The 25,351-nt window shown below is 42.8% G+C and overlaps 1 protein-coding gene across 1 annotated transcript in view; it reads right to left on the bottom strand.

The window, feature by feature from the left end:
* Positions 1 to 7,838: 7,838 nt before the first annotated feature.
* Positions 7,839 to 25,351, bottom strand: part of LOC311143148 (sodium/potassium/calcium exchanger 3-like) — a gene marked incomplete at its 5' end in the record, with an annotated part of 24,276 nt that continues 6,763 nt past the window's right edge. Inside the window, 15 exons of the mRNA XM_084178942.1 lie at positions 7,839 to 8,571; positions 9,059 to 9,124; positions 9,503 to 9,615; positions 9,735 to 9,849; positions 10,372 to 10,538; positions 10,722 to 10,962; positions 11,043 to 11,209; positions 11,672 to 11,814; positions 11,926 to 11,979; positions 12,130 to 12,155; positions 12,341 to 12,415; positions 12,593 to 12,696; positions 13,032 to 13,116; positions 13,350 to 13,424; positions 13,671 to 13,803. Of these exons, the coding sequence (XP_084035068.1) occupies positions 8,461 to 8,571; positions 9,059 to 9,124; positions 9,503 to 9,615; positions 9,735 to 9,849; positions 10,372 to 10,538; positions 10,722 to 10,962; positions 11,043 to 11,209; positions 11,672 to 11,814; positions 11,926 to 11,979; positions 12,130 to 12,155; positions 12,341 to 12,415; positions 12,593 to 12,696; positions 13,032 to 13,116; positions 13,350 to 13,424; positions 13,671 to 13,803 (1,675 nt within the window). The 3' untranslated portion in view covers positions 7,839 to 8,460. The remainder of the gene's footprint in view (positions 8,572 to 9,058; positions 9,125 to 9,502; positions 9,616 to 9,734; positions 9,850 to 10,371; positions 10,539 to 10,721; positions 10,963 to 11,042; positions 11,210 to 11,671; positions 11,815 to 11,925; positions 11,980 to 12,129; positions 12,156 to 12,340; positions 12,416 to 12,592; positions 12,697 to 13,031; positions 13,117 to 13,349; positions 13,425 to 13,670; positions 13,804 to 25,351) is intronic.

The following is a 25,351-nucleotide window of genomic DNA, read 5'->3' as shown; positions in this document are numbered from 1 at the left end:
AGCTCACAGAACGGGACCGCTGAGTGCTGAAGCGCGTACCGCATAAAAATCTTCTGTCCTCAGTTGCAACACTCACTACCGAGTTCCAAACTGCCTCTGGAAGCAACGTCAGCACAATAACTGTTTGTCGGGAGCTTCATGAAATGGGTTTCCAAGGCCGAGCAGCCGCACACAAGCCTAAGATCACCATGCACAATGCCATGCGTCGGCTGGAGTGGTGTAAAGCTTGCCGCCATTGGACTCTGGAGCAGTGGAAACGCGTTCTCTGGAGCGATGAATCACGCTTCACCATCTGACAGTCCGACGGACGAATCTGGGTTTGGCAGATGCCAGAAGAATGCTGTCTGCCCCAATGCATAGTGCCAACTGTAAAGTTTGGTGGAGGAAGAATAATGGTATGGGGCAGTTTTTCATGATTCGGGCTAGGCTGAATGGAAACAAGTCCCCACAGCAATGTTCCAGTATCTAGTGGAAAGCCTTCCCAGAAGAGTGGAGGCTGTTATAACAGCAAGGTGGGGGACCAACTCTATATTAAGGCCCATGATTTTGAATGAGATGTTCGACGAGCAGGTGTCCACATACCTTTGGTCATGTAGTGTACCTTATGCAGGTGCGTAATGGGCTTTGCAGGCGTGGTTCCCTTGCATGCACTAAATACATTTAATTCAACCACTGAAAACCCTCCCACTTGCTGGCCAACATAATCTTTCGTGGAGTTTTCATTCAATAGGGGTTTCAGTATATTTATCTAAAGCCATTCCTTTTAATTTGGTGTACCTTTAATTAGAATTTTCTCGACAGACTATAATATATAAAGAGAACGTTCATAATATTAGGGATCAATGAAAGAAAGCCATGTAAATACACGCATATTCGCCTCCTTTTCAGCACCAAATACTCTGATCTTGTATATTATTTAGGGTTAGGAAAGTGCAGTGCCTTCAGAAGGTATTCATACCCCTTGACCTATTCCAAATTTTGTTGTGTTACAGCCTGAATTCAAAATTAATTACATAGATTTTTTTCTCTCACCCATTTACAGACAATAACCCATAATGACAAAGTGAAAACATGTTTTTAGAAATGTTTGCAAATGTATTGAAAATGAAATACAAACATTTACATAAGTATTCACACCCCTGAGTCAATACTTTGTAGAAGCACCTTTGGCAGCGATTACAGCTGTGAGTCTTTCTGGGTAAGTCTCTAAGAGCTTTCCACACCTGGAGTGTGCAACATTTGTCCATTATTCTTTTCAAAATTCTTCAAGCTCTGTCAAATTGGTTGTTGATCATTGCTAGACAACCATTTTTAGGTCTTGCTATAGATTTTCAAGTAGATTTATTAAGTAAAACTGTAACTCGGCCACTGAGGAACATTCACTGACTTCTTGGTAAGCAACTCCAGTGTAGATTTGGCCTTGTGTTTTAGGTTATTGTCCTGCTGAACGTGAATTCATCTCCCAGTGTCTGGTGGAAAGCACACTGAACAAGGTTTTCCTCTAGGATTTTGCCTGTGCTTAGCTCCATTCCGTTTATTTCTTTATCCTTAAAAACTCCCCAGTCCTTAACGATTACAAGCATACCCATAACATGATGCAGGCACCACTATGCTTGAAAATACTGTATGTAGAGAGGTACTCAGTAATGTGTTGTATTGGATTTGCCCCAAACATAACACTTTGTATTCAGGACAAAAAGTTAATTGCTTTGCCACATTTTTTGCAGTATTACTTTTTATTCTGTACAGGCTTCCTTCTTTTCACTCTGTCAATTAGGTTAGTATTGTGGAGTAACTACAATGATGTTGATCCATCCTCAGTTTTCTCCTATCACAGCCATTAAACTCTGTAACTGTTTTAAAGTCACCATTGGCCTCATGGTGAAATCGCTGTGCGGTTTCCTTCCTCTCCGGCAATTGAATTAGGAAGGACGCCTGTATCTTTGTAGTGACTGGGTGTATTGCTACACAATCCAAAGTGTAATTAATAACTTCACCACGCTCAAAGGGATATTGAATGTCTGCTTTTTTTTACCCATCTACCAATAGGTTCCCTTCTTCGCGAGGCATTGAAAAACCTCCCTGGTCTTTGTGGTTGAATCTGTGTTTGATATTCACTGCTCGACTGAGGGACCTTACATATAATTGTATGTGTGAGGTACACAGATGAGGTAGTCATTCAAAAATCATGTTAAACACTATTATTGCACACAGAGTGAGTCCATACAACTTATGTGGCTTGTTATGCTAATTTGTACGTATTTAGGCTTGCCATAGCAAAGGGATTGAACATTTAGAAAAACATAATTCCACTTCGACATTATGGGGTATATCGTGAAGGCCTGTGACACACAATCTCAATTTAATCCATTTTAAATTCATGCTGTAACACCACCAAATGGAGAAGAAGTCAAGGGGTGTGAATACTTTTTTTTTTTTAAACAGGTTTGGTGAGCCTTTACACACAAAATATATTGGTGAATCAAAAATACAGTGGATTGATTCATCCTGAAGTCGCCATATTCAATTGTTCAATCCATGAAATCTTGGAAGGAGAGAAAAGTGTACAATAAGGGTTGACCAGTAGTACTATACAGTGGGGGGAAAAAGTATTTAGTCAGCCACCAATTGTGCAAGTTCTCCCACTTAAAAAGATGAGAGAGGCCTGTAATTTTCATCATAGGTACACGTCAACTATGACAGACAAATTGAGCATTTTTTTTCCAGAAAATCACATTGTAGGATTTTTTATGAATTTATTTGCAAATTATGGTGGAAAATAAGTATTTGGTCACCTACAAACAAGCAAGATTTCTGGCTCTCACAGACCTGTAACTTCTTCTTTAAGAGGCTCCTCTGTCCTCCACTCGTTACCTGTATTAATGGCACCTGTTTGAACTTGTTATCAGTATAAAAGACACCTGTCCACAACCTCAAACAGTCACACTCCAAACTCCACTATGGCCAAGACCAAAGAGCTGTCAAAGGACATCAGAAACAAAATGGTAGACCTGCACCAGGCTGGGAAGACTGAATCTGCAATAGGTAAGCAGCTTGGTTTGAAGAAATCAACTGTGGGAGCAATTATTAGGAAATGGAAGACATACAAGACCACTGATAATCTCCCTTGATCTGGGGCTCCACGCAAGATCTCACCCCGTGGGGTCAAAATTATCACAAGAACGGTGAGCAAAAATCCCAGAACCACACGGGGGGACCTAGTGAATGACCTGCAGAGAGCTGGGACCAAAGTAACTAAGCCTACCATCAGTAACACACTATGCCGCCAGGGACTCAAATCCTGCAGTGCCAGACGTGTCCCCCTGCTTAAGCCAGTACATGTCCAGGCCCGTCTGAAGTTTGCTAGAGTGCATTTGGATGATCCAGAAGAGGATTGGGAGAATGTCATATGGTCAGATGAAACCAAAATAGAACTTTTTGGTAAAAACTCAACTCGTCGTGTTTGGAGGACAAAGAATGCTTAGTTGCATCCAAAGAACACCATACCTACTGTGAAGCATGGGGGTGGAAACATCATGCTTTGGGGCTGTTTTTCTGCAAAGGGACCAGGACGACTGATCCGTGTAAAGGAAAGAATGAATGGGGCCATGTATCGTGAGATTTTGAGTGAAAACCTCCTTCCATCAGCAAGGGCATTGAAGATGAAACGTGTCTGGGTCTTTCAGCATGACAATGATCCCAAACACACCGCCCGGGCAACGAAGGAGTGGCTTCGTAAGAAGCATTTCAAGGTCCTGGAGTGGCCTAGCCAGTCTCCAGATCTCAACCCCATAGAAAATCTTTGGAGGGAGTTGAAAGTCCGTGTTGCCCAGCGACAGCCCCAAAACATCACTGCTCAAGAGGAGATCTGCATGGAGGAATGGGCCAAAATAACAGCAACAGTGTGTGAAAACCTTGTGAAGACTTACAGAAAACGTTTGACCTGTGTCATTGCCAACAAAGGGTATACAACAAAGTATTGAGAAACTTTTGTTATTGACCAAATACTTATTTTCCACCATAATTTGCAAATAAATTCATAAAAAATCCTACAATGTGATTTTCTGGAGAAAAAAAATCCCATTTTGTCTGTCATAGTTGACGTGTACCTATGATGAAAATTACAGGCCTCTCTCATCTTTTTAAGTGGGAGAACTTGCACAATTGGTGGCTGACTAAATACTATTTTTCCCCACTGTAAATCTACTCTAATAATCCTCACTAATCATGGAACTGTGATGACAACGGTCCAGTTATCGTGAACCGTGTGCCATGCTCCAGGGCCAGGTTGCATAAAACACCTTAATCTTCCCCTTATCTTTTCCCTTAAAGTTTCCTTAATTTTAAGTCAGTTGCATAAAACATTTTAAGGTGAATTTCCCTCTTAAATTAAGTGAAAAAGTTAAGGGTGCCCATGAGGTCCCTTAACTGCTTAATTCAGTATGGATATCAGTGTAAACATCATTTGTGGAGGTGAATGTTGCGTTCATCTGCTCTGGTTACAAAAGGAAACATCAACCAGCTAGCTACTTAACTAAGCAATGGAAGGTGCACAATCCATGGCTACAAAGCTAGCTGGCTAGTTAGCTATAGCTACTAAACTAGCTTGATGTAATAAACAAGTTGAGAAAAAAGTAAAAAGAAACATGGTTTATTATCTTCTGAAGCAATTTCGTTATCCTGTCTTGGTTGTAGAAGTTCTTTTTTGCTATCTCACAAAATGAAAGTGATCTCTTTGACAAGACATTTAGTCAGTAAATCAGGCCATCTCCATGGTACCAAAATACTCTTTCTTCCATACATGTTTTCAAACTACCATAAAACCCTTTAAGTATGCCCTTACCTAAGGAAATATTTGAGGGGCTCTATGCAACACCCTTAAACAATTCTGTTAGGTAAGAGACAATTATTCCTTAAGGTAAACCCTGAAGGGAAACACTAAAGATGTTTTATGCAACCGGGTCCAAGTTTAAACTGTGGAATATGGTCTGTGTTCCATAATGATTCAAATAGGTTACATGTTCCAAATTATTGCACAACTTGTAAAATGTTAGCCTAAAATGATCCACTATTGCTAGCGATCCTCAGGAACAACCACAAGAACGTGACAGAGGAAATAAAGGTAAACTAACAATGGAATGGACTGATGCAAAATGTAAGGAAACGAACACTAAAGTGACAGTTATAAATGTATGTTAGTATAACTGACGGTGGCTACCGATAGTGGCTAGTATTTAACACCATCCAAATTGTAAAAAATACAGTGAAAAGTTCGGGCATATAATTAAAACATTCTAGAAATCATAAATCAACTCAGTAGGTTTGGCACTATACTGTCATTAGTACATGGCTACAGAAGCGTATAGCTTGGTTCTCCACATTTCATATCTGCAAGGCCAGCATTTCATAAACGTCACTGTGGAAAAGGTGATATGTTGATATGCTTCAGTTTTATGTCATGTGACTGGTTTCACATTTGTCTCCAGGGATCATAAGGTAAAATAGATATAAAACACAATCCCCTTATCCAAACGACTTACTCATTTACCTAGCTGTTACATAGCCGAGTGAAGTAGGGGAGCTAAGGGTGATACATCGAAATAGAAAATAATAATAATAATACAAGTATATATATATATATATATATACTGTATATAATTAGTAAACTAGGCTGTTATTGCTCCTGTATCGGCGGACAAATATCAGAATATGCGTAGAGAGATTGGTGCATAGGGAATTATATTCCATTTACGCACGCTTAACTCGGGTCGGAATTCCCCCTTATTGAAAATGTTTTTCCTTGCATGATTCTATTAAATGCATCTCTGTCGACTGTCGAGTATTTGTAATGTACACAGCAATTTAGGAAATTACCACAAAAACTGACAGCAGCAGGCAGGAACACTGTATCATATTGGCTGATGCCATATCACACTGGACATGTTGTAAAACATATGTCTATTGTAATAAAAGGGATAACTTCATTAACTGATTATTTCCAATTTCATTCATTTCATAGCCGGTCATCTGTGGATCCGATTTAAGATAATGAAATTGAGGTTTTAGTCCCCCACTGCCCGCCAAGAAACAACTCCACCGATGTGCACGCACGCATGTAGATCAACGGAGTGGAGCGTGGAGCGGCCTTAAAAGCTTACTGCAGCTCGTCAGGGGTTAATGAGTAAACGACAGGTCTGGAGTCAGCAAAGGAGACAGAGAGACCCATAGGGCAAACAGAGAGAGAATGAGAGAGGAGAGGGATAACCCATCGGTGGTTCAACTATGCAATTTTGGAACAAGATCAGTGAGAGAGAGTACCATTCAGTGTCTGTGTAGCTTCTCATAGAGTACATTCTTTTTGCCTCTTAGACAGACTTGGCTCTCATTTCCCTTATGAGTGTTTTTAAATTTCCACTGTGAGACTACAATCCCTTTGATGAGGAAAAAACCACGGACTTTTTCCCTTGTCCTCATCCACCCATCATTTTTCAGATCTTTACAGCTGTACGTACTTTAAGGAATTAAGGAGAGAGACATGGATTGTTATTGCACAAATTGTATTTATTGCATTCAACAACATACAAAAGTTCTCAATGATCAGAGATCATCTCTAAAGAAACTAATCTCAGTGCTAGAATATCTGGTGGCTCCAACCAAACAGAACAAAACATTGAGGAAGAACACATTTCAAACACAGCTGCTTCATGTCCGAACTAAATCAGGGTTCTATTTGGTGCTCTGATCTAACAGAGGCAGGATTTATGACTGGTTGGATGGTAGTGGGGACTCCTTGGTGGTCTTCCTATCTCAGTAGGTACTTAAAGGCCTACACTGGACATACGACAGGTAACTACACCTGGGATACTTAGCAGCACAGCAACCAGTGTGTACAACACTCAACAGTCTGTAGCCCACTCTTAAACATATGAGCCTCATTTGAAATGTTAAAAATGTTTATGAGTGGCTGAAAGCAAAGAGCAGAACTAGTAGTTCTATCACACAAAGAGTATATTCTGCAGTCCTTTCATTTGGCAAAACAAATTTGAGTCATTTGATCTGATCTGAAATCTAAATTATATTTAATAGAAGTTACCATTGTGGTAATGAAAAAAAAACAGTCTTCAAATAAATAACATGTTTTGAGAATATACTATTTTGAGGAGCAAACCAATGCTTATTGTAATCACAAGCACTTGACAAAGGAAATATGTAAAATCTCAGAAATAATAAATAAAGATACTAAATCAAGGGGGTTAGGTGCTAAACATGATCTAAGCTGGGTTAAATAACCTAATAGTGACTTAGAAAGTGACATTATTCAATATAACCTTATTCTCCTTTCATCAGATCTAGGTGGAGTGTGCTGATCTGAAGTGTCAGTCTTCTTTAGTATTACTTTACTAAGTGACAAAAATATACATCATCTTTCAGTTACAATATATGGTATTCTCACAAATATCATAGGAAAAATGTTATCTAGTTCTTATAAATATCAAAAACATCACAAATCTAGTCTCTGTCTGACATACATTTTTTGTAAAACTATGTCAAATATTTAGTAAACATTTAGAAACAGTAAAAAGTATGATCTTGTAGACTTAATAATTGTTATACAGTAATACTGAAAAACAAATAAATGTACAGAAAGAATTTTACAAACATTGATCGTACCTTAACGTAGTGAACTATTACAACAGACCTGTATGCATTTTATCAAAGGTTTTGACACTCATAGAAACATGTAGTCAATAGTTATAACACTTAAATCATAGATTTCATGTTAGCCTATTATTTACTTAGTTTGTAATAATACTTGTTCAAAAGTAGTGAGGCAAAAAACAAAATCATAAATCCTCTTTGGAGGAACTCGGTCAGTCACTTTACAAAATATAGTCACAATAATCGGCATCTCTTATTAATATTTTCCCTATTATAAGTCTATGCTGACACGTTAACGGTGTCCATTTGTCCTATTGCTACATTCCTAGTACCTTACTGACTGTTCTATGCTCCACTGTACCCCAGCACTGCTTCACATTTGCAAATGTACATACTGAATCACCACACAACAAGGTAACATCAGCTAGGGCGTACATTCAAAACAAACACGGGTGTTCCAAACGTAAGGTTAAGAAACAAGAGGACTAGTCTATTGTATAATGGTGACAGTTGAACATTATGTTGCTATGTATTAAAACACTGCACTTCGGATTAAAAAGGTTTGTTCCACTGAAAAAGACTACAGTGAGTGTTTGTGTATTGTGTGTTTGTGTATTGTGTGTGTGTGTAATGTCATCCAAGCATATTCTGTTTGTGGTACATCACATTAACTTTTAGCACAATGTAGCTGAGACTTTTTTTTGGCTTTAGGAGAGCGGATCTCTTGGAGACAGAGGACTCCTGGACGTGGCAGCTTACAGGAAGGTGAATCAGGGTTGACCTTTGACCCCAGCGTCAGCCTCACATCTGCCCAAAGAAGATGGAGCAGAGCAGGAAGATAGCATAGAGGAATATCAGACCCAGGCCCAGCCGGCGGTCCAGCTTCCAGTGGTTCAGATGGACACTCATCACCTGGAGGGAGAGAAGTTGAGAGGGGGAAGAGGGGGAGGTGGAGAGAGAAGGGGATGGGCAGATGGAGAGGGGTTCAGTGGAAATGGGAAAGAGGGGGTGCAAGAGGTAAAGAGGAATAGCTTTGCTATGACTCGATGGTTGGTGGAACCACACAACTAAACGTGCCTAGAACCGGAACAGTAGATGGACCCACACCCTTCTCCAGAAAGACTGTACTATACTTGCCCTGCCTTCCGCCATCCTGCTTATGGTCCATAACAAATGTATTGTAAAACGTACAATACCAATAAAACTATAACCGTTGTGTATGTTTGTTGTCTGTAACAAAAGACTTGTAAAAAGTGAAAAGGCAATAAAATTGTGATATGTATATAGCAAGGCCTGTTATGTGGTTGAATGATGCTCAGAACCAGATGTCTAGTGCAACAGTCACTCATGAACTCCATTGTGGCATGACACATGCATGCAGGCACGCACACACACTTACTGTGAGGAAGACGGAGGCCAGCAGCAGGACAACAGAATACACCAGGCCCTTGTTGTTAATGTAGACCTTTGAGGAAGAAGAGGGTGAGTGGGTCAGATGGTGGGCTTATATTTGTTTTATTTCATGTGGCTATTATGTATTAATAGGCATGTGTGAATTGTAAAACCTTTTTTTTGTTGCATATCTCAACTCTCCCTGAGACACCCTTGGAGAGTGGGGTCACGGCCAGGTCTGTCATTATCAACGGCAACCCTGGAGCAATTTAGGGTTAAGTGCCTTGCTTAAGGACAAATCGACAGATTTTTCACCTTGTCGGCTCGGGGAGAACTAGCAACTTTTCGGTTACTGGCCCAACACTCTAACCGCTAGGCTAACTGTCACCCTAATAATATGCTGATGGTTGTTAAATGTCAATAGAGATAGTTGTAATAAATAATTGCCCACCGATGATCCGTTGTCCACTACCAGAGTGCGCAGAGCCCACGGGAAACCCAGCCCCAACAGGATGTCAAATATATTACTGCCAATGGAGTTAGACACTGCCATGTCCCCCATACCTGAGAGAGAGGGAGAGTAAAGTCAAACTAAAGCACAACAGTCTACAATACACCACCAGGACGTTGAAAAGCTGCTCAAGAGTCTGAAGAGAGAGTTGAAAAGAGAGGGTGACGGGTACCTTGCCGAGCTACAATGAGGCTGGCCATGCAGTCTGGCACGCTGGTGCCCGCTGCCAGGAAGGTGATACCCATGATGTAGTCTGGGATGTCTAGTGTGTAGCTGACGATGGTGACCTTGTGGGGACACACAGCTAGTTTAGAGACAGAGACACCACACACACTCACCTTCTTAAAGCTGCAATATGTAACTTTTTGGGCGACCCGACCAAATGCACATAGAAATGTGTGTTATAGATCTGTCATTCTCATTGAAAGCAAGTCTAAGAAGCGGTAGATATGTTCTATGTGCGCTATTACTATGCTTCCCGTTCTTAAGATTCTTTTTTGCGTCTTTTACTTTCGTTCACCAGCTTCAAACAGCTGAAAATACAATATTTTTGGTTATGGAAAATACATTTCACAGCGGTTTAGATGGTACAATGATTCTCTACACTATACTTGCTTGTTTTGTCGCATAAACTGAAATTAGGTGAACTATTACATTTTTAGCAACCAGGAAATGGTGGAGCGATTTTTGCATAGTGCATCTTTAAATGCCATCCTATAACTCCTGGAAGGCAACAGACATTACAAGGTTGTAGAAAGCCTGGCTTGGAAGTTCCGATATAGCCGTACGGCTCTGCTGTGGGTCCTTACCATCCACACCATGAGGTAGGAGAAGATGGCTATCCACAGGGTGGAGGCCAAGAAGGTGACCATGAACCAGCGGTGCCAGCGGGGGAACACACAGTTAGGCACAGTGCAGTACAGCAGCAGGCCCAGGGGCCACGAGATCAGCCACTTGACCCGCGCACAGCAACCACCTGCCACACACACAATAACAAGAATATACCAGAGTTGACATGCAGTGTTTTCCTCAAATGCAATTTCAGCGAATGTCTGTAAATTGCCTATAAAGGTCAAGTGCAGTGCGATGTTTGTACAGCATTTTTTTTATCCTGGCCTCAGTCAGGCACATAGCAGATGGCAACAAAAAACATCCTCACCTGGCCAGTGCAGAGGCCTGAACGGCCCATCATCATTATCCTTCTCTTCCTCAGCCTGACAGCCCTCCGCCCCTGGCTTCTCCCCTGCGTCCCCTAGCCCGGCCCCCTCAGGGGTCTGCCTCTCCACACTGCCCCCATTCTCGAGACCTCCAGAACCCTTCAGAGGGGTGCCCCCTGTCCCTGCCCCTGCGCCGGTCTCCCCGTCCAGCTGGCTGTTGGGACTCCTGATCAACCTCTGTCTCTGTGTGGGAGAAAATAATGAGTGCTCCATAGTGTCTAACGTGGCCTGTTGCTGATGTTCCTCCAGCCTGAGTCGACTACCTCACTGATGAGCATGCGTCCCGCCATTCTGAGCCTGGTGCGAGGGGAGAAGTGGGGGGTGATCATGATGCGCAGGCCGGCCTCGGAGAAGGACAACTGGTGGGGGTTGAGGATGAGGAGCTCGTCCACCATCATCACCGGAGGAGACTCCTGAACCTGGGGTTGGCCTGCAGGGTGAGAGAGTGATAGGAATAACACTTGACCTAAAGCCGGCAGGCAGATATAATGCATTATGATGCGGTTATAATGCATTATGATGTGGTTATAATGGATTATGATGCGGTTATAATGCATTATGATGCGGTTATAATGCATTATGATGCGGTTATAATGCATTATGATGCGGTTATAATGCATTATGATGCGGGTAAAATGCATTATGATGCGGGTAAAATGCATTATGATGCGGGTAAAATGCATTATGATGCGGGTATAATGCATTATGATGCGGGTATAATGCATTATGATGCGGTTATAATGAACTGTGAGACTTGTGATTAGCACAAAAAACTATAACAGTCACAGCTTCTAACACTCAGAAAGCCACAAACCCATGTGAGGACACAGACAGTGACAGACATACAGCCAGACAGACATACAGTGAGAGCTGTAACGAGCTCCAGACAGACCTTTCCTGAGCAGCACCATGTTGGTGTTGCAGGTGGGTCCGTCCTCTGCCATCTCCTCGTCTCTGTGTCCATCACTACCCAGGCAACACTGACCCGGACCCCCAAAACGACGTGTCACACAGCCCAAGAGCTGGGAGTTGAACCTGAAACCCCAAAACAGCTTTCATAAGAGAAACACAAGCACAAGCAGACACTGCTGTACATGCTCTGTGGATTGAGGACTCCTGTGAGAGGGGGCTAAGCAGAATACTCACTTCATGATAAGAATGTAGACTCCATACATGGTCATTAGGAGCACGGCCTCCCACCTACAATCAGAGAAATACACAGTTCAACTACGACCTGAAACCAGTAAACTGCTATTTTACTGTACTTTTACAATTCTTACATAAGTAACTGTTGTCACTGTTGTCACAAAAGTAAATTAGGTTCATTAAAATAATTGTGATGAAACTCACCAGACAACTTTTGCATCAAAGATGACCTACAAAGAGAAAGTTAACACATTAAACTATTCACAGCTGCATTTCATACCATCCTTTCACTATGGCCTGGCAGTTTATACAGCACTGTAATCGTAGAGCACAAGTAAGCTACTGTATATTGGTATTTAAATGCATTTGATTGTATGGTCTTCATTTCCCCTCCTCTCTCCCTTGTCTCCCTCACCAGGATGAGAGCCAGCACAGAGAAGATGTAGTAGGTGGAGTCCCTGAACAGAGACCACCAAGTCAGAACCACCGTCTGCAGAGGGGGGAGAGAGAGAGAGAGACTACTAACAGACAACCAACACATAGCTGCCTCCTCAGGTTCACTCAGCCAGTGCATGTGTAGGAAAATATGTTTACATGTATTCATGAAGTCTTCAGCCATAGCCACACTGTTACGACCATAAAGGTGTGTAGTATCAGAGGTCTATACCTGGCCCGCAAAGATGCCACACACACCAATGATGACCAGGATGTTGAAGACTGCTGAGCCCACGATGGTGCCAACCCCCACGTCTCCTTTAGTGATAAACACACCTGCGAGAGATAGAGAGGCGGGGGAGGAGTTGTAGTGACAATTACATTTTAGAGGATGAAACCAATGGTTATGCCAATGTGTTCCTATACATTGATGTAGACTTAAAGACTATTCATATTGACTCTGCTGACATCTGATGGATATTTGTGGCATTACATGATAAGCAAACAATGTCATTGGGATGGATTGAAGATCAATCGCAAGATGGTGAAAGTTATGGGTAATTTGTATCAGCCAGTGTTGGGCATATGTATAGTGTTCATTGACACAATATATTGGCCACCGCTATCACTACTGTTAAGAGAAGGGAAATACAGAGTGATTAAGTACTGACCAATGAGAGAGGTGAAGAGCTCTGGGGCTGAGCTTCCTGCAGCCATGAAGGTTGCCCCTGCCACATCCTCACTGAGCTGCAGGTTCTGGGAGGGCCAGAGAAAAGAGGGAACCTTCTCACACAATCATAATACATGATCAAGAAGCACTATATCTTTGTAGAAATACATGATCCAGTAACAGAAATCCTGTTCAGCCTATCTTGCACAAAGTTTATATTTTAAGTTATTCAACTAATAATAGTAATAGAATGATAAAAAGCAGCATATGGTGCCTCCTTCCTGTATTTAAAGTGAATTGGTGTTGTTGGTTTTCTCACCTCTGATATTTTCTCCAGAGAAGGGACAAAGTAGTCATCACAGACAATAGCAAGAGCGTAGAACATGTAGATAGCCTAAGAGGTAGAGTGAGAGATGACAATAGAGATACAGGCCATAAATGATGTGATAAGGAAGCATTTAAGTAATTCAGATGTAATTCAGGCAGGTGTACATTAATATGAGAGTGCAATTAGCAGATCATTTCTATTATGAAGTCTAATCGCATCTGAACAGATGATATTGCATGAAGGATGTGGCTGCAAAACTGCAGTATCATGGTATCATGGTTGTTTTTGTGAGGTGTGTTATAGGACACTCACACACAGCACATGTAACAGCACTGCCCCTCCTTTCAGCTCCTCCTTGGTAAATATATCTTCTGGAAACTCATGGATAGCTGAGGGAGAAAGATAACAGTAAAACAACACAGTTAGACACAGCTCATACGTCTGTCTACAGAGAGATAGAGAGAGAGAGAGATGGCGAGGGAGAGAGATGGAGAGAGAGAGCGAGAGATGAGAGAGAGAGCGAGAGAGAGAGAGAGAGAGAGAGAGATGGAGAGTGAAAGAGAGCGAGAGAGAGAGAGCAAGCGAGAGAGAGCGTGAGAGAGAGAGAGAGAGAGAGAGAGAGAGAGAGAGAGAGAGAGAGAGAGAGAGAGAGAGATGAGAGAGATGGAGAGAGAGAAAGAGCAAGCGAGAGAGAGAAAGAGCGAGAGAGAGAGAGAGAGATGGAGAGAGATGGAGAGAGAGAGATGGAGAAAGAGAGAGATATGTAGAGGGAGAGAGAGAGAGAGAGAGAGATGGAGAGAGAGAGCGAGAGAGAGAGAGAGAGAGAGAGAGAGAGAGAGAGAGAGAGAGAGAGAGATGGAGAGATGGAGAGATGGAGAGAGAGAGCGAGAGAGATGGAGAGAGAGAGCGCTCAACCAATGAAATGAGTGACATCAAACAAATGCTGAATCTACTATGCTCACATGTGATAGGCCAAGGGTCATGGTAAGATGAGCACAAGAACTCCACCATCCTCACACTACATCCACCCAAGTGGTATGACACAAATACTATCTTAAATGATACACAAATCACATTTGCATAATAAGAGTTTACCTTAATTGAAAAATCCTATTTTAATAGTTCTTGTTGGATTGTGAGTGTTTATCTCATTTTGAATGTAAAGAAAAAACAGTTATGAAGTCTTTTTACGTTGCATGTTGGAATTTACAAGGCTTGAAGTCCTCTGCTTTTGGGCTAAAGAGCAGAAACCCAGACTTCCTTAAAGAAATTGATGATGTTGATATTGTAGTACTACAGGAAACATGGTGCAGAGGTGATGTTTCCACTGGCTGTCCACTAGGTTATAGGGAGATAATCGTACCATCCACCAAATTAAAAGGAATCACACAGGGCAGAGACTCAGGGGGAATGCTAATATGGTATAAATCTGAACTAATTAATTCAATCGAATTGATCAAAACAGGAGAATTTTTTATCTGGCTAAAAATCAACAAGGAGGCTATCTTAACAGATAACAACGTCTTCCTCTGTGCCACATACATTCCCCCCTCAGAGTCACCCTACTTCAATGAAGAGAGTTTCTCCATTCTAGAGGGGGAGATTAGTCACTTTCAGGCCCAAGGCAATGTGCTGGTCTGTGGAGACCTGAATGCTAGAACAGCAGAAGAACTAGACACTATTAACAGTCATGGGGACAAACACCTACCGGGAAGCAACAACCTTTCCCTCCCCACATACCCCCCTAGAAACAACTATGACAAAGTGAAAAACAAAAATGGAGTACAGCTCCTGAAGCTCTGTCGAACACTGGGTCTGTACATAGTCAATGGTAGGTTAAGAGGGGACTATTTTGGTAGGTACACCTACAGCTCATCCCTTGGCAGCAGTACTGTAGACTACTTCATCACAGACCTCAACCCAGAGTCTCTCAGAGCCTTCACAGTCAGCCCACTAACACCTCTCTCTGACCACAGTAAAATCACAGTGTATCTGAAAAGAGCAGAACCCAACCATGAAGCATCACGGCCCAATAAATTACATGGTACTAAACAGACCTATAGATGGAGTGCAAACAGTACAGAAATCTACCAAAAAGCAATTAGTAGCCAAAAAATACAATCTCTCCTGGACAACTTTTTAGCATTAACATTCTCCTACACCAATGAAGGTATACATTTGGCCGTTTGGAACATAACCTTTATATTTGACAAATTAGCCTCCTTGGCTAATCTTAAGAAACATAAGAGCAAACCAAAAATAATACATAATGAAAAATGGTTTGATAATGATTGCAAAAATCTAAGAAAGTAATTGAGAAATATATCTAATCATAAACACAGAGACCCAGACAACAAAAATATACGCCTTCAATATGGGGAAACACTGAAGCAATACAAACACACCCTAAGAACAAAAAAGGAACAGCACATTAGAAATCAGCTAGATGTGATTGAGGAATCCATAGAATCAAACCACTTCTGGGAGAATTTGAATAAATTAAACAAACCTCATAATGAGGAACTGGCTATCCAAAATGGGGATATGTGGAGAAATCACTTTGCAAACCTCTACAGCAATATAACAAAGAGCCCAGAACAACAAGATATACAAGAAAAATTACAAATCCTTGAATCAGCAGTCAAAGACTATCAGAATCCTGTGGATACCCCAATTACAGAACAATAATTATTGGAAAAACTTTGCACTCTCCAACCCAAAAAGGCCTGTGGTGCTGATGGTATTTTAAATGAAATGATCAAATATACAGACCACAAATTCAAATTGGCTATACTCAAACTCTTCAACATTATCCTAACTGCAGGTATTTTCCCCGATATTTGGAACCAAGGATTGATCACACCAATTTATAAAAATGGAGACAAATTTGACCCAAATAATTACAGAGGAATTTGCGTTAACAGCAACTTGGGGAAAATTCTCTGCAGTATCATAAACAGCAGACTACATAATTTCCTTGATGAACACAACGTCCTAAGCAGAAGCCAGATTGGATTTGTAAAAAATTATCGCACAACAGACCACATTTACACCCTCCAGACTCTAATTGACAAAGAAGTAAATCAAAACAAAGGCAAAATCTACTCGTGTTTTGTAGACTTCAAGAAAGCATTTGATTCAATTTGGCACGAAGGTCTTTTTTTACAAACGAATAGAAAGTGGTATTGGAGGGAAAACATATGATGTTATTAAATCAATGTACACTAAAAACAAATGTGCGATTAAAATCGGCAACAAGCAAACATACTTCTTCTCTCAGGGACGTGGAGTGAAACAGGGCTGCCCAATAAGTCCAACACTATTTAACATCTACATTAACGAATTGGCAAAAACATTAGAAGAATCGGCAGCACGTGGTCTCACCCTACACAACACTGAAATCAAGTGTCTGCTGTACGCAGATGACCTGGTGCTACTGTCTCCCACTAAGGAGGGGTTACAGCAGCATCTAGATCATCTGCACAGATTCTGTCAGACCTGGGCCCTGACCGTTAATAAAAAAAATATGAATATAATGATATTCCAAAAAAGGTCCGGAAATCAGGATGACAAATATAAATTCTATTTGGACACAGTTCTATTAGAACACACCAAAAATTACACATATCTAGGACTAAATATCAGCAACACAGGTAGCTTTCACATGGCTGTGAATGAGCTGAGAGACAAAGCAAGAAGAGCATTCTATGCCATTAAAAGGAATATTAAAATCGAAATTCCAATTAGAATCTGGCTCAAAATCTTCCAATCAGTTATAGAACCAATTGCTCTATATGGCAGCGAAGTATGGGGTCCGCTCTCTAATACTGAATTTACCAAATGGGACAAACATCCAATCGAAATACTGCATGCAGAGTTTTGCAAGACTGTATTGCAAGTGCAAAGAAAAACTCCAAATAACGCATGTAGAGCAGAATTGGGCCAATACCCCCTCCTTATTCGAATAGAAAAAAGAGCCATCAAATTTTACAACCATCTAAAAACAAGTGACCCCAAAACATTCCATCACACAGCTCTACTATGTCAAGAGATGAAACAAGAGAAGAGTCCCCTCAGCCAGCTGGTTCTGAGGCTCAGTTCACTAACCAAAACCAACCTCATAGAGCCTCAGGACAGCACTCAGAAAATCTGGCCCAACCAAATCATCACAAAGCAAAAAGAAAAATATATCACCTATTGGAAAGACACCACAAAAAATCAAAGTAAACTTCAATGCTATTTGGCTCTAAACAGACAGTACATGGTGGCAGACTATCTGACCACTGTGACTGATAGAAAACTGAGAGAAACACTGACTAGGTACAGACTCAGTGAGCACAGTCTGGCTATAGAGACTGGTCGTCACAGGCAAACCTGGCTGCCCAGAGAGGACAGGCTGTGCTCACTCTGCCCCCGGGGAGAGGTAGAGACAGAGCTGCATTTCCTATTACACTGTGACAAATACTCAGACCTAAGAGAATCTTTCTTTCCCAAATTTATCATTCAGTACAAAGAATTTGAAACTATAAAATTTTTATTGGGTGAAAAGCCAAAATGTGCAATTTTGGCAGCCAAATATGTGTCCTCCTGCCACAACCTGAGGGACAGCCAGTGAAAAGTGTAATGTAATGTCAATAATATTTACTGTTTGGTTTTGGCTTTCATAGCATGTAATGTGTCTTCTCAGTCATGTTGAGATTGGTCGACTACTATTGCTTTAATGTATTGTTAATCTCATTATTATTGTTGTTGTAGTTGCTGTTAATGGTAATCCCATTTCCACTACTACTATTATTATTGCTGTTGGTCCCACCATTTTTGTTGTATGTATACTTTGACAATGTAAGTAATTTTACTTGCCATGTCAATAAAGTCTATTGAATTGAACTGAATTGAATTGAGAGAAATGGAGAAAGAGAGAGAGAGAGAGATGAGGAGAGAGAGAGATGGAAAAAGATGGAGAGAGAGATGGAAAGAGATGGATAGAGAGATGGAGAAAGAGAGAGATGGAGAGAGAGAGAGAGATGGAGAGAGAGATGGAAAAAGATGGAGAGAGAGAGATGGGAAGATATGGATTGAGAGATGGAGAGAGAGAGATGAGAAAGAGAGCGAGAGAGATGGAGAGTGAGAACGAGAGAGAGAGAGAGAGAGAGAGACAGAGAGAGCAAGTGAGAGAGAGAGATGGAGAGACAGCGAGAGATAGAGATGGAAAGAGAGAGAGAGAGAGCGAGAGAGAGAGATGGAGAGAGAGAGAGATGGAGAGAGAGAGCTGGAGAGAGAGAGATGGAGAGAGAGAGATGGAGAGCGAGAGAGAGAGAGCAAGTGAGAGAGAGAGATGGAGAGACAGCGAGAGAGAGATGGAAAGACAGAGAGAGAGAGAGCGAGAGAGAGAGAGATGGAGAGAGAGAGATGGAGAGAGAGAGAGATGGAGAGAGAGAGTTGTAGAGAGAGAGATGGGGAGAGAGACAGAGAGACAGATGGAAAGAGGAGAGAGAGAGAGAGAGAGAGAGAGAGAGAGAGAGAGAGAGAGAGAGAGAGAGAGAGAGAGAGAGAGAGAGATGGAGAGAGAGAGAGAGATGGAGAGAGAGAGAAAGAGAGAGAGAGAGATGGAAAGAGAGAGAGAGAGAGTGAGAGAGAGAGATGGAAAGAGAGAGAGAGAGAGAATGAGAGAGAGAGATGGAGAGAGAAAGATGGAGAGAGAGATGGAAAGAGAGATGAGAGAGAGACAGATGGAAAGAGAGAGAGAGAGAGAGAGAGAGCGAGAGAGAGATGGAAAGAGAGAGAGAGCGAGAGAGATGAGAGAGAGATAGATGGAGAGAGAGAGCGATGGAGAGAGAGAGAGAGATGGAGAGAGAGATGGAGAGAGAGAGATGGAGAGAGCGAGAGACAGATGGAAAGAGAGAAATACAGATGGAAAGAGAGAGAGAGAGAGAGAGAGACAGAGAGAGAGAGAGAGAGAGAGAGAGAGAGTTTGAGTTTTAAATAATCTTTATTGGGTCTGGGAGCCCACCACACAATAAATACTCATACAAAACCGTATTTACACATCAATTAAAAACACAACTCCAATTCCTCCTCCACAGTAACTGAACATAACAGCCTCTGAATACCCCATATACTCATAAACAGATCAATATTGTTGACAAGTTTATAATAGGCAAACTCAACCCTTAGTCTCGCTGCCAACATTCCCTCCAGCATTCCCACCACATCCACAGACCCCTGTTCCCGAATACTGTTCTTTCGGGTCTTCCATATCGCTAATTTTGCTGCCCCTAACACAAAATTAAGCAACACAACTACACCTTTCTGACTAAACCTGTACTTTGGCCCAAATATATACAGTTGGGAAGAGAAAACCTCTCCCAACGTTGAGAACCAATTAGTGATCAGGTCAATCATCCCGACCAACCTGGGACACTGTAAAAACAGATGTGCCAGAGTTTCAGACTCAGCACAGAAAGGACACCCCTCCCCAACAGTAGGATCCAGGTGTACCAGATACATATTGGTGGCTATGGCTCCATGTATTATCCTCCATTGGAGGTCAGCTGTCCTCTTATCAATAGGCAGTTTGTATAATGATCGCCAACAGCCTTTTGGGGAGGCACCTGGACCAAGCACACCCGCCCACCTCGTCGATTTTACCCCTTCCAGGGAAGAGGCATGGGACACCTTTACACATATTCTGTACATGGCCTTCTTTCCCACCTCCTTGAACTCCCCCAGCTCTGGGGTATTGAAGGAAAGCAGCATCCCCACGTCCTCCTCGAATGCCCCCGCCGCAGCACTAACAATCAGTGCAGGGAACACATAATCCAGACCCTCCTTCCACCGATCAGAATTGGAAGTGTCAGTCACATACTGCAGATGAAGTACTGGCAAGGAGTCACAGACCTCAGCGACGACCTTCCTCAGTAGGCGAGACGATCGGATCCCCGCTCTTTCTCCCAGCTCCTCCAACAACCTATTCCTGTTCCGCATCAGATGACCCAGCTTAGTACACCCCACGCCTAACAGGCATGAACGTAGGCTAGCTGAACCCAGAACACGGGACTGGATGGCAGTGTTGTGAAAAAGAGGCTCTTCAAAAAGCCACATCCCTGGTGGCGTGCAGGCCTTACGGGACTTGACCAGAACTCTCCAAGCCTGCATAACAGACTCATAAAATGGAGTCAGGCCAGGCAACTCACCCCCCTCCAGCTTTAAGAGGAAAAGGTGCTTGTCTAAGCCCAAACAGCCCGCTCTCCTCATCAATGTGTAGGCTGTGTCAACCCAGCTAGAACCGTCACTGTACAACAGTCTCTGTGCTGCTTGAAGCCGGAAAGCCATGATCCTGGAAGAAATGTCCACCAGGCCTTGCCCACCCTTGTGCAGTGGCAAGTACAGGGCTGAAGCTTTAATCCAATGTTGTCCAGACCAGAAGAAATTGACAAGGGTCCTCTGAAGCTCTTGTATCAGACCCTTTGGTGGCTGCAAAATCATTAGTCTCTGCCACAGGGTAGAGGCAGCAAGATTATTAGCTACCAGTACCCTTCCCCTATAAGACAGCTGGGGCAGCACCCATTTCCATCTTGACAGTCTGGCACACACTTTCTCCACTACACCCTCCCAGTTCTTTTTCTGAAAGACATCGGAGCCTAGAAAAACCCCCAAAGTCTTCATCCCATCTCTGCCCCACTGATGCCCCCCTGGTAACCGTGGAGCGGACCCCATCTGAAGCTGGCCTGCCCACAGCGCTTCACTCTTTCCCCAATTGACTCTAGCTGAGGAGGCCCCCTCATACACCTTTAAAGCGTTTGAGAGAAACTTAACATCCTCACCCCCTGTAATAAAAACTGTCACGTCATCTGCATACGCAGACAGTGCTATCGTGGGACCCTTCATAACCCCTGGCACAGAGAAACCAGTAAACCTCGATCTTAAAAAACAAAGCATTGGTTCAATCGCCAGACTATATAACTGCCCTGAAATTGGGCATCCCTGCCTGATGCCCCTTTGGACAGAGATGGGGCAACTCAAACCACCCCCCACCTTCACCATACACGAGGCCCCAGCATACAGTAAATTCATCCAAGACAAAAAAACATCCCCAAACCCAAAGGCTTTCATTGTTTTAAACAAGTACTGGTGGTCCACACGATCAAAAGCCTTCTCCTGATCCAAAGAAAGTAAACCTACATTTACATCAGACAGTTTACAAATGTCTAAAACATCTCTTATTAGAAACAAGTTGTCAACAATAGAGCGATCAGGTACACAGTAGGACTGGTCCTTGTGGACCAACAATCCCAGATACTCTTTCAACCTGTTTGAGAGACATTTAGAAACAATTTTATATTCTGCACACAGCAAAGCAACAGGTCTCCAATTTTTTATGAGAGCCAAATCCCCCTTTTTTGGCAACAGTGAAAGTACCGCACGTTGACAAGATACAGGAAGAGAGCCCTCATGAAAAGATTCACACACCACTTCATAAAAATCCTCCCCAATAGACCCCCAAAAGTGCTTATAAAACTCAGATGGTAATCCATCAATGCCAGGGGCTCGGCCTGTTGAGAGCTGCATAACTGCTGTAGACAGCTCTTGCAGTGTAATGTCAGAGTCCAATGCGACTCTTTGCTCAGGTCCCAATTGAGGAAGACCGTGTAACAACTGTTCAGTACACAGAGAGTCACAATCCTCCGCCTTATAGAGGGCAGAATAGAAATCCACGGCATGTTGACGCATTTCACTGTCATCCGTGGTCACCTTCCCATCAGGGAGACGAAGGCAGACCATCTGTTTACGTTGCAATGTCGACTGTCCTAGTTTTTTTTTTAAAGCACTAGGAGCATCCATATCCTTGAGGGAAGCGAAACAAGACCTAATCAAGGCACCCTTCACTCTTTCATGCAGAAACGACCTCAGTTCATGTTTCTTGTCCTGTAAGTTCATGACTAGTCCGGGGTCATTCTGAGTGAGCAACTTCAATTCAATAGATTTGATGTCCTGTTCAAGGGCCCTGATAGTCTCTTTAACTTCAATTCGAGACAGAGCAGTATACTGTTGACAAAATAATCGTATTTGGGCCTTCCCAACCTCCCACCATTGTCTCAAGGACTCAAAATTCCCTTTTGTAACCCTCCATTTTCCCCAAAACAACAAAAACCTTTCACAAAACATGACATCATGTAACAATTTAACATTAAAATACCAATAAGATGATGACCTTCGTGGACAGGACAAGTGAATATCAACAGTGACAATATGGTGATCAGAGAAACCCACAGGAGTAATGTCACACCTTCCAACACTACTACAGTATTGCTCAGATACATACAACCTGTCTAACCTTGCTGCACTGACATGACCTTCATTAACTTTCAGCCATGTGTACTGCCTAACTTTTGCATTCCTTACTCTCCACACATCAGAAAGCTCAAACTCAGTTAACAGACCAGACAGGCAAGTGGCTGACCGCAGGTGAGGTTCTTCAGCGGTGTGATCAACAGTAAAATCCACTGTACAGTTCCAGTCCCCCCCTAAAACCATACACCCCTCTTGGTCACACTGTCTTAAGGTTTCCTTTATTTGATCAAAACCAACAATACGCTCTGTACCCTCATTAGGAGCATAAACATACAAATAAAAAAAATAAAAAAACATAACATCCACCTTGACCAATAAAACCCGACCCTTGACAATCTCTGTTGTAGATACCACAGTCACCCCTAAGCCTGAAGAAAACAAGATTGCCACCCCAGCACTGAAATTAGTACCATGACTGAGTATATGCTGCCCCTCCCACCACATACCCCAGTCAACCTCATTTTCCTCATCACTATGTGTCTCCTGTAGGAAAACTACATTAAGCCTTTTCTGTTTTATTACTTCTAATACCCAAGCCCTCTTATTCCTGTCCCTTCCCCCATTAATATTGAGAGAACCTACCCTTAGTACCTCCATATAGAAAATAAAAAGGAAAAGCAGAAGAAACCACAGAGAAACCAGACAAAGAGAATAGAACACCCTATGAGGCATAATCATCATCATTATTTAAATTTTCTCTTAACCTGACCACGTTTCCCACCACCTTTTGCTGCTGCAACAGCAGTAACAAATTTCCTCAAGCGAAACCGCTTCTTCTCACTCAACTGGTCTAACCCCACCGTCTTCTGTAACATCACAGGTGACCTCACAAACATATCAACATCAAAATAATCTGCCAATTTGACATATTTCCCAAAGTCTGATCAAGAAACCCATTTACCTCCTCTAGATCGTAAATTGAGTCCTCACCAGCTGATATCGTATCAAGAGCGATATCCATATCCTTCTCCTGATCCTCCTCAACTGAGGCCACAGACCACTGACTCCCCTCTACCACGTCCCTTTCAACACTCCCCACTTGCACCCCATCACTCGTACCAGGCATCTCCTCCACTACCTGGGAGACTAGCCCCACCTGAACCCCATTACTCGTAGTGGGCATCTCCTCCACTACCTGGGAGACTAGCCCCACCTGAACCCCATTACTCGTAGTGGGCATCTCCTCCACTACCTGGGAACCTAGCTCCACATGAACACCCCCTGTACCCCAGCACTCATAGTGGGCATCTCCTCCACTACCTGGGAGATTAGCTCCACATGAACCCTCTCCTGTAACCCATTACTTGTAGTGGGCATCTCCTCCACTACCTGGGAGATTAGCTCCACATGAACCCCCTCCTGTACCCCAGCACTCGTACTGGGCACCTCCTCACCAGTCTGAGGAAATGGCCCTTCAGATCCATCCTTACCTTCTACAACAATATGTTTCTGCTGCATAACATTTCCCTCTGGTACAAGTTGCAACTCTGTGCCCTCAACACGGACAACTTGTTCCTCAGCAACAGATGCTTGTGGCTGCTCTACCGCTATCAGCCCACCTCTCCCTACATCAGTGGGCCCAGGCATTACGAGGACCACCTGCGCCCCTCCTTCTGCCTTCTCCCTTTTCGGGCAAGCATGTCACTTATGACCAACATCCCCACACTCAAAACACCGTTGACTACCCGTACTAGCATAAGCCATATACAGTCTATTGTCATACTTGACTTTAAACGCTAACTCCAAAGTCTGCTCCGGTGAGTCCAAAAACATAAACACCTGTCGCCGAAACGACATAACCTGTTTCAACGCCGGGTGTTTGCAACCCAATGGGACAACCTTAATTGAACTTGCAAACTTCCCAAAGCGCAATTACTCGCGCTCCAATAGCTCATTTGGAATAAACGGCGGTACATTTGAAATCGTTACCCTTGTTGACGGAGAAAAAAGCGGCGTAACTTGAATAAACATTCCTTTAAGAAGTACGCCATGCTCAACCATACGATCAACAAGGCGCTCTTCTTTAAGAAATACCACCACCGCTTTATTCATCCGTGACGCATAAGCAACATTATCATATCCTACCTTCTCTCCTACGGCGACCAGAACCTCCTCCACTGTGACAGTAGCTTCAGTAACACACCTAAAGCCGTGCCGAAGTGACAGGGACGGCGTCCCCATTCGGGCCGCCATCCCCACCAAAATCAGCGTAATTTCGACACGAAAAACAATATACTTAATTCTACCACAACAAGAAAATAGAAATAATAACCTTAATCATGCATAGAAGAAAAAAAGGATATCACCAAGAAAAGGAAAACCCAGGATATCTAACTCTACACAACACTCACACTTAGCACTCACTCAAACAATTCCCAGCATGCACCAAACACTCCCAGCATGCAGAGAGAGAGAGAGAGAGAGAGAGAGAGAGAGAGCGAGAGAGAGAGAGAGAGAGATGGGAAGAGATGGATAGAGAGAGATGGGAAGATATGGATAGAGAGATGGAGAGAGAGAGAGAGACAGAGAGAGAGAGGGAGAGAGAGAGAGAGTTGGAGAGAGAGAGCGAGAGAGATGAGAGAGATGGAAAGAGAGAGAGAGAGATGGAAAGAGAGAGAGAGGGAGAGAGAGATGGGAGAGAG

This window comes from Coregonus lavaretus (genome assembly GCF_964263955.1).
Source record: "Coregonus lavaretus genome assembly, chromosome: 15".
Classification (NCBI taxonomy): Eukaryota; Metazoa; Chordata; class Actinopteri; order Salmoniformes; family Salmonidae; genus Coregonus; species Coregonus lavaretus.
The sequence above is the reverse complement of the archived record's forward strand: the minus strand, read 5'-3'. Positions and strand labels throughout refer to the sequence as shown.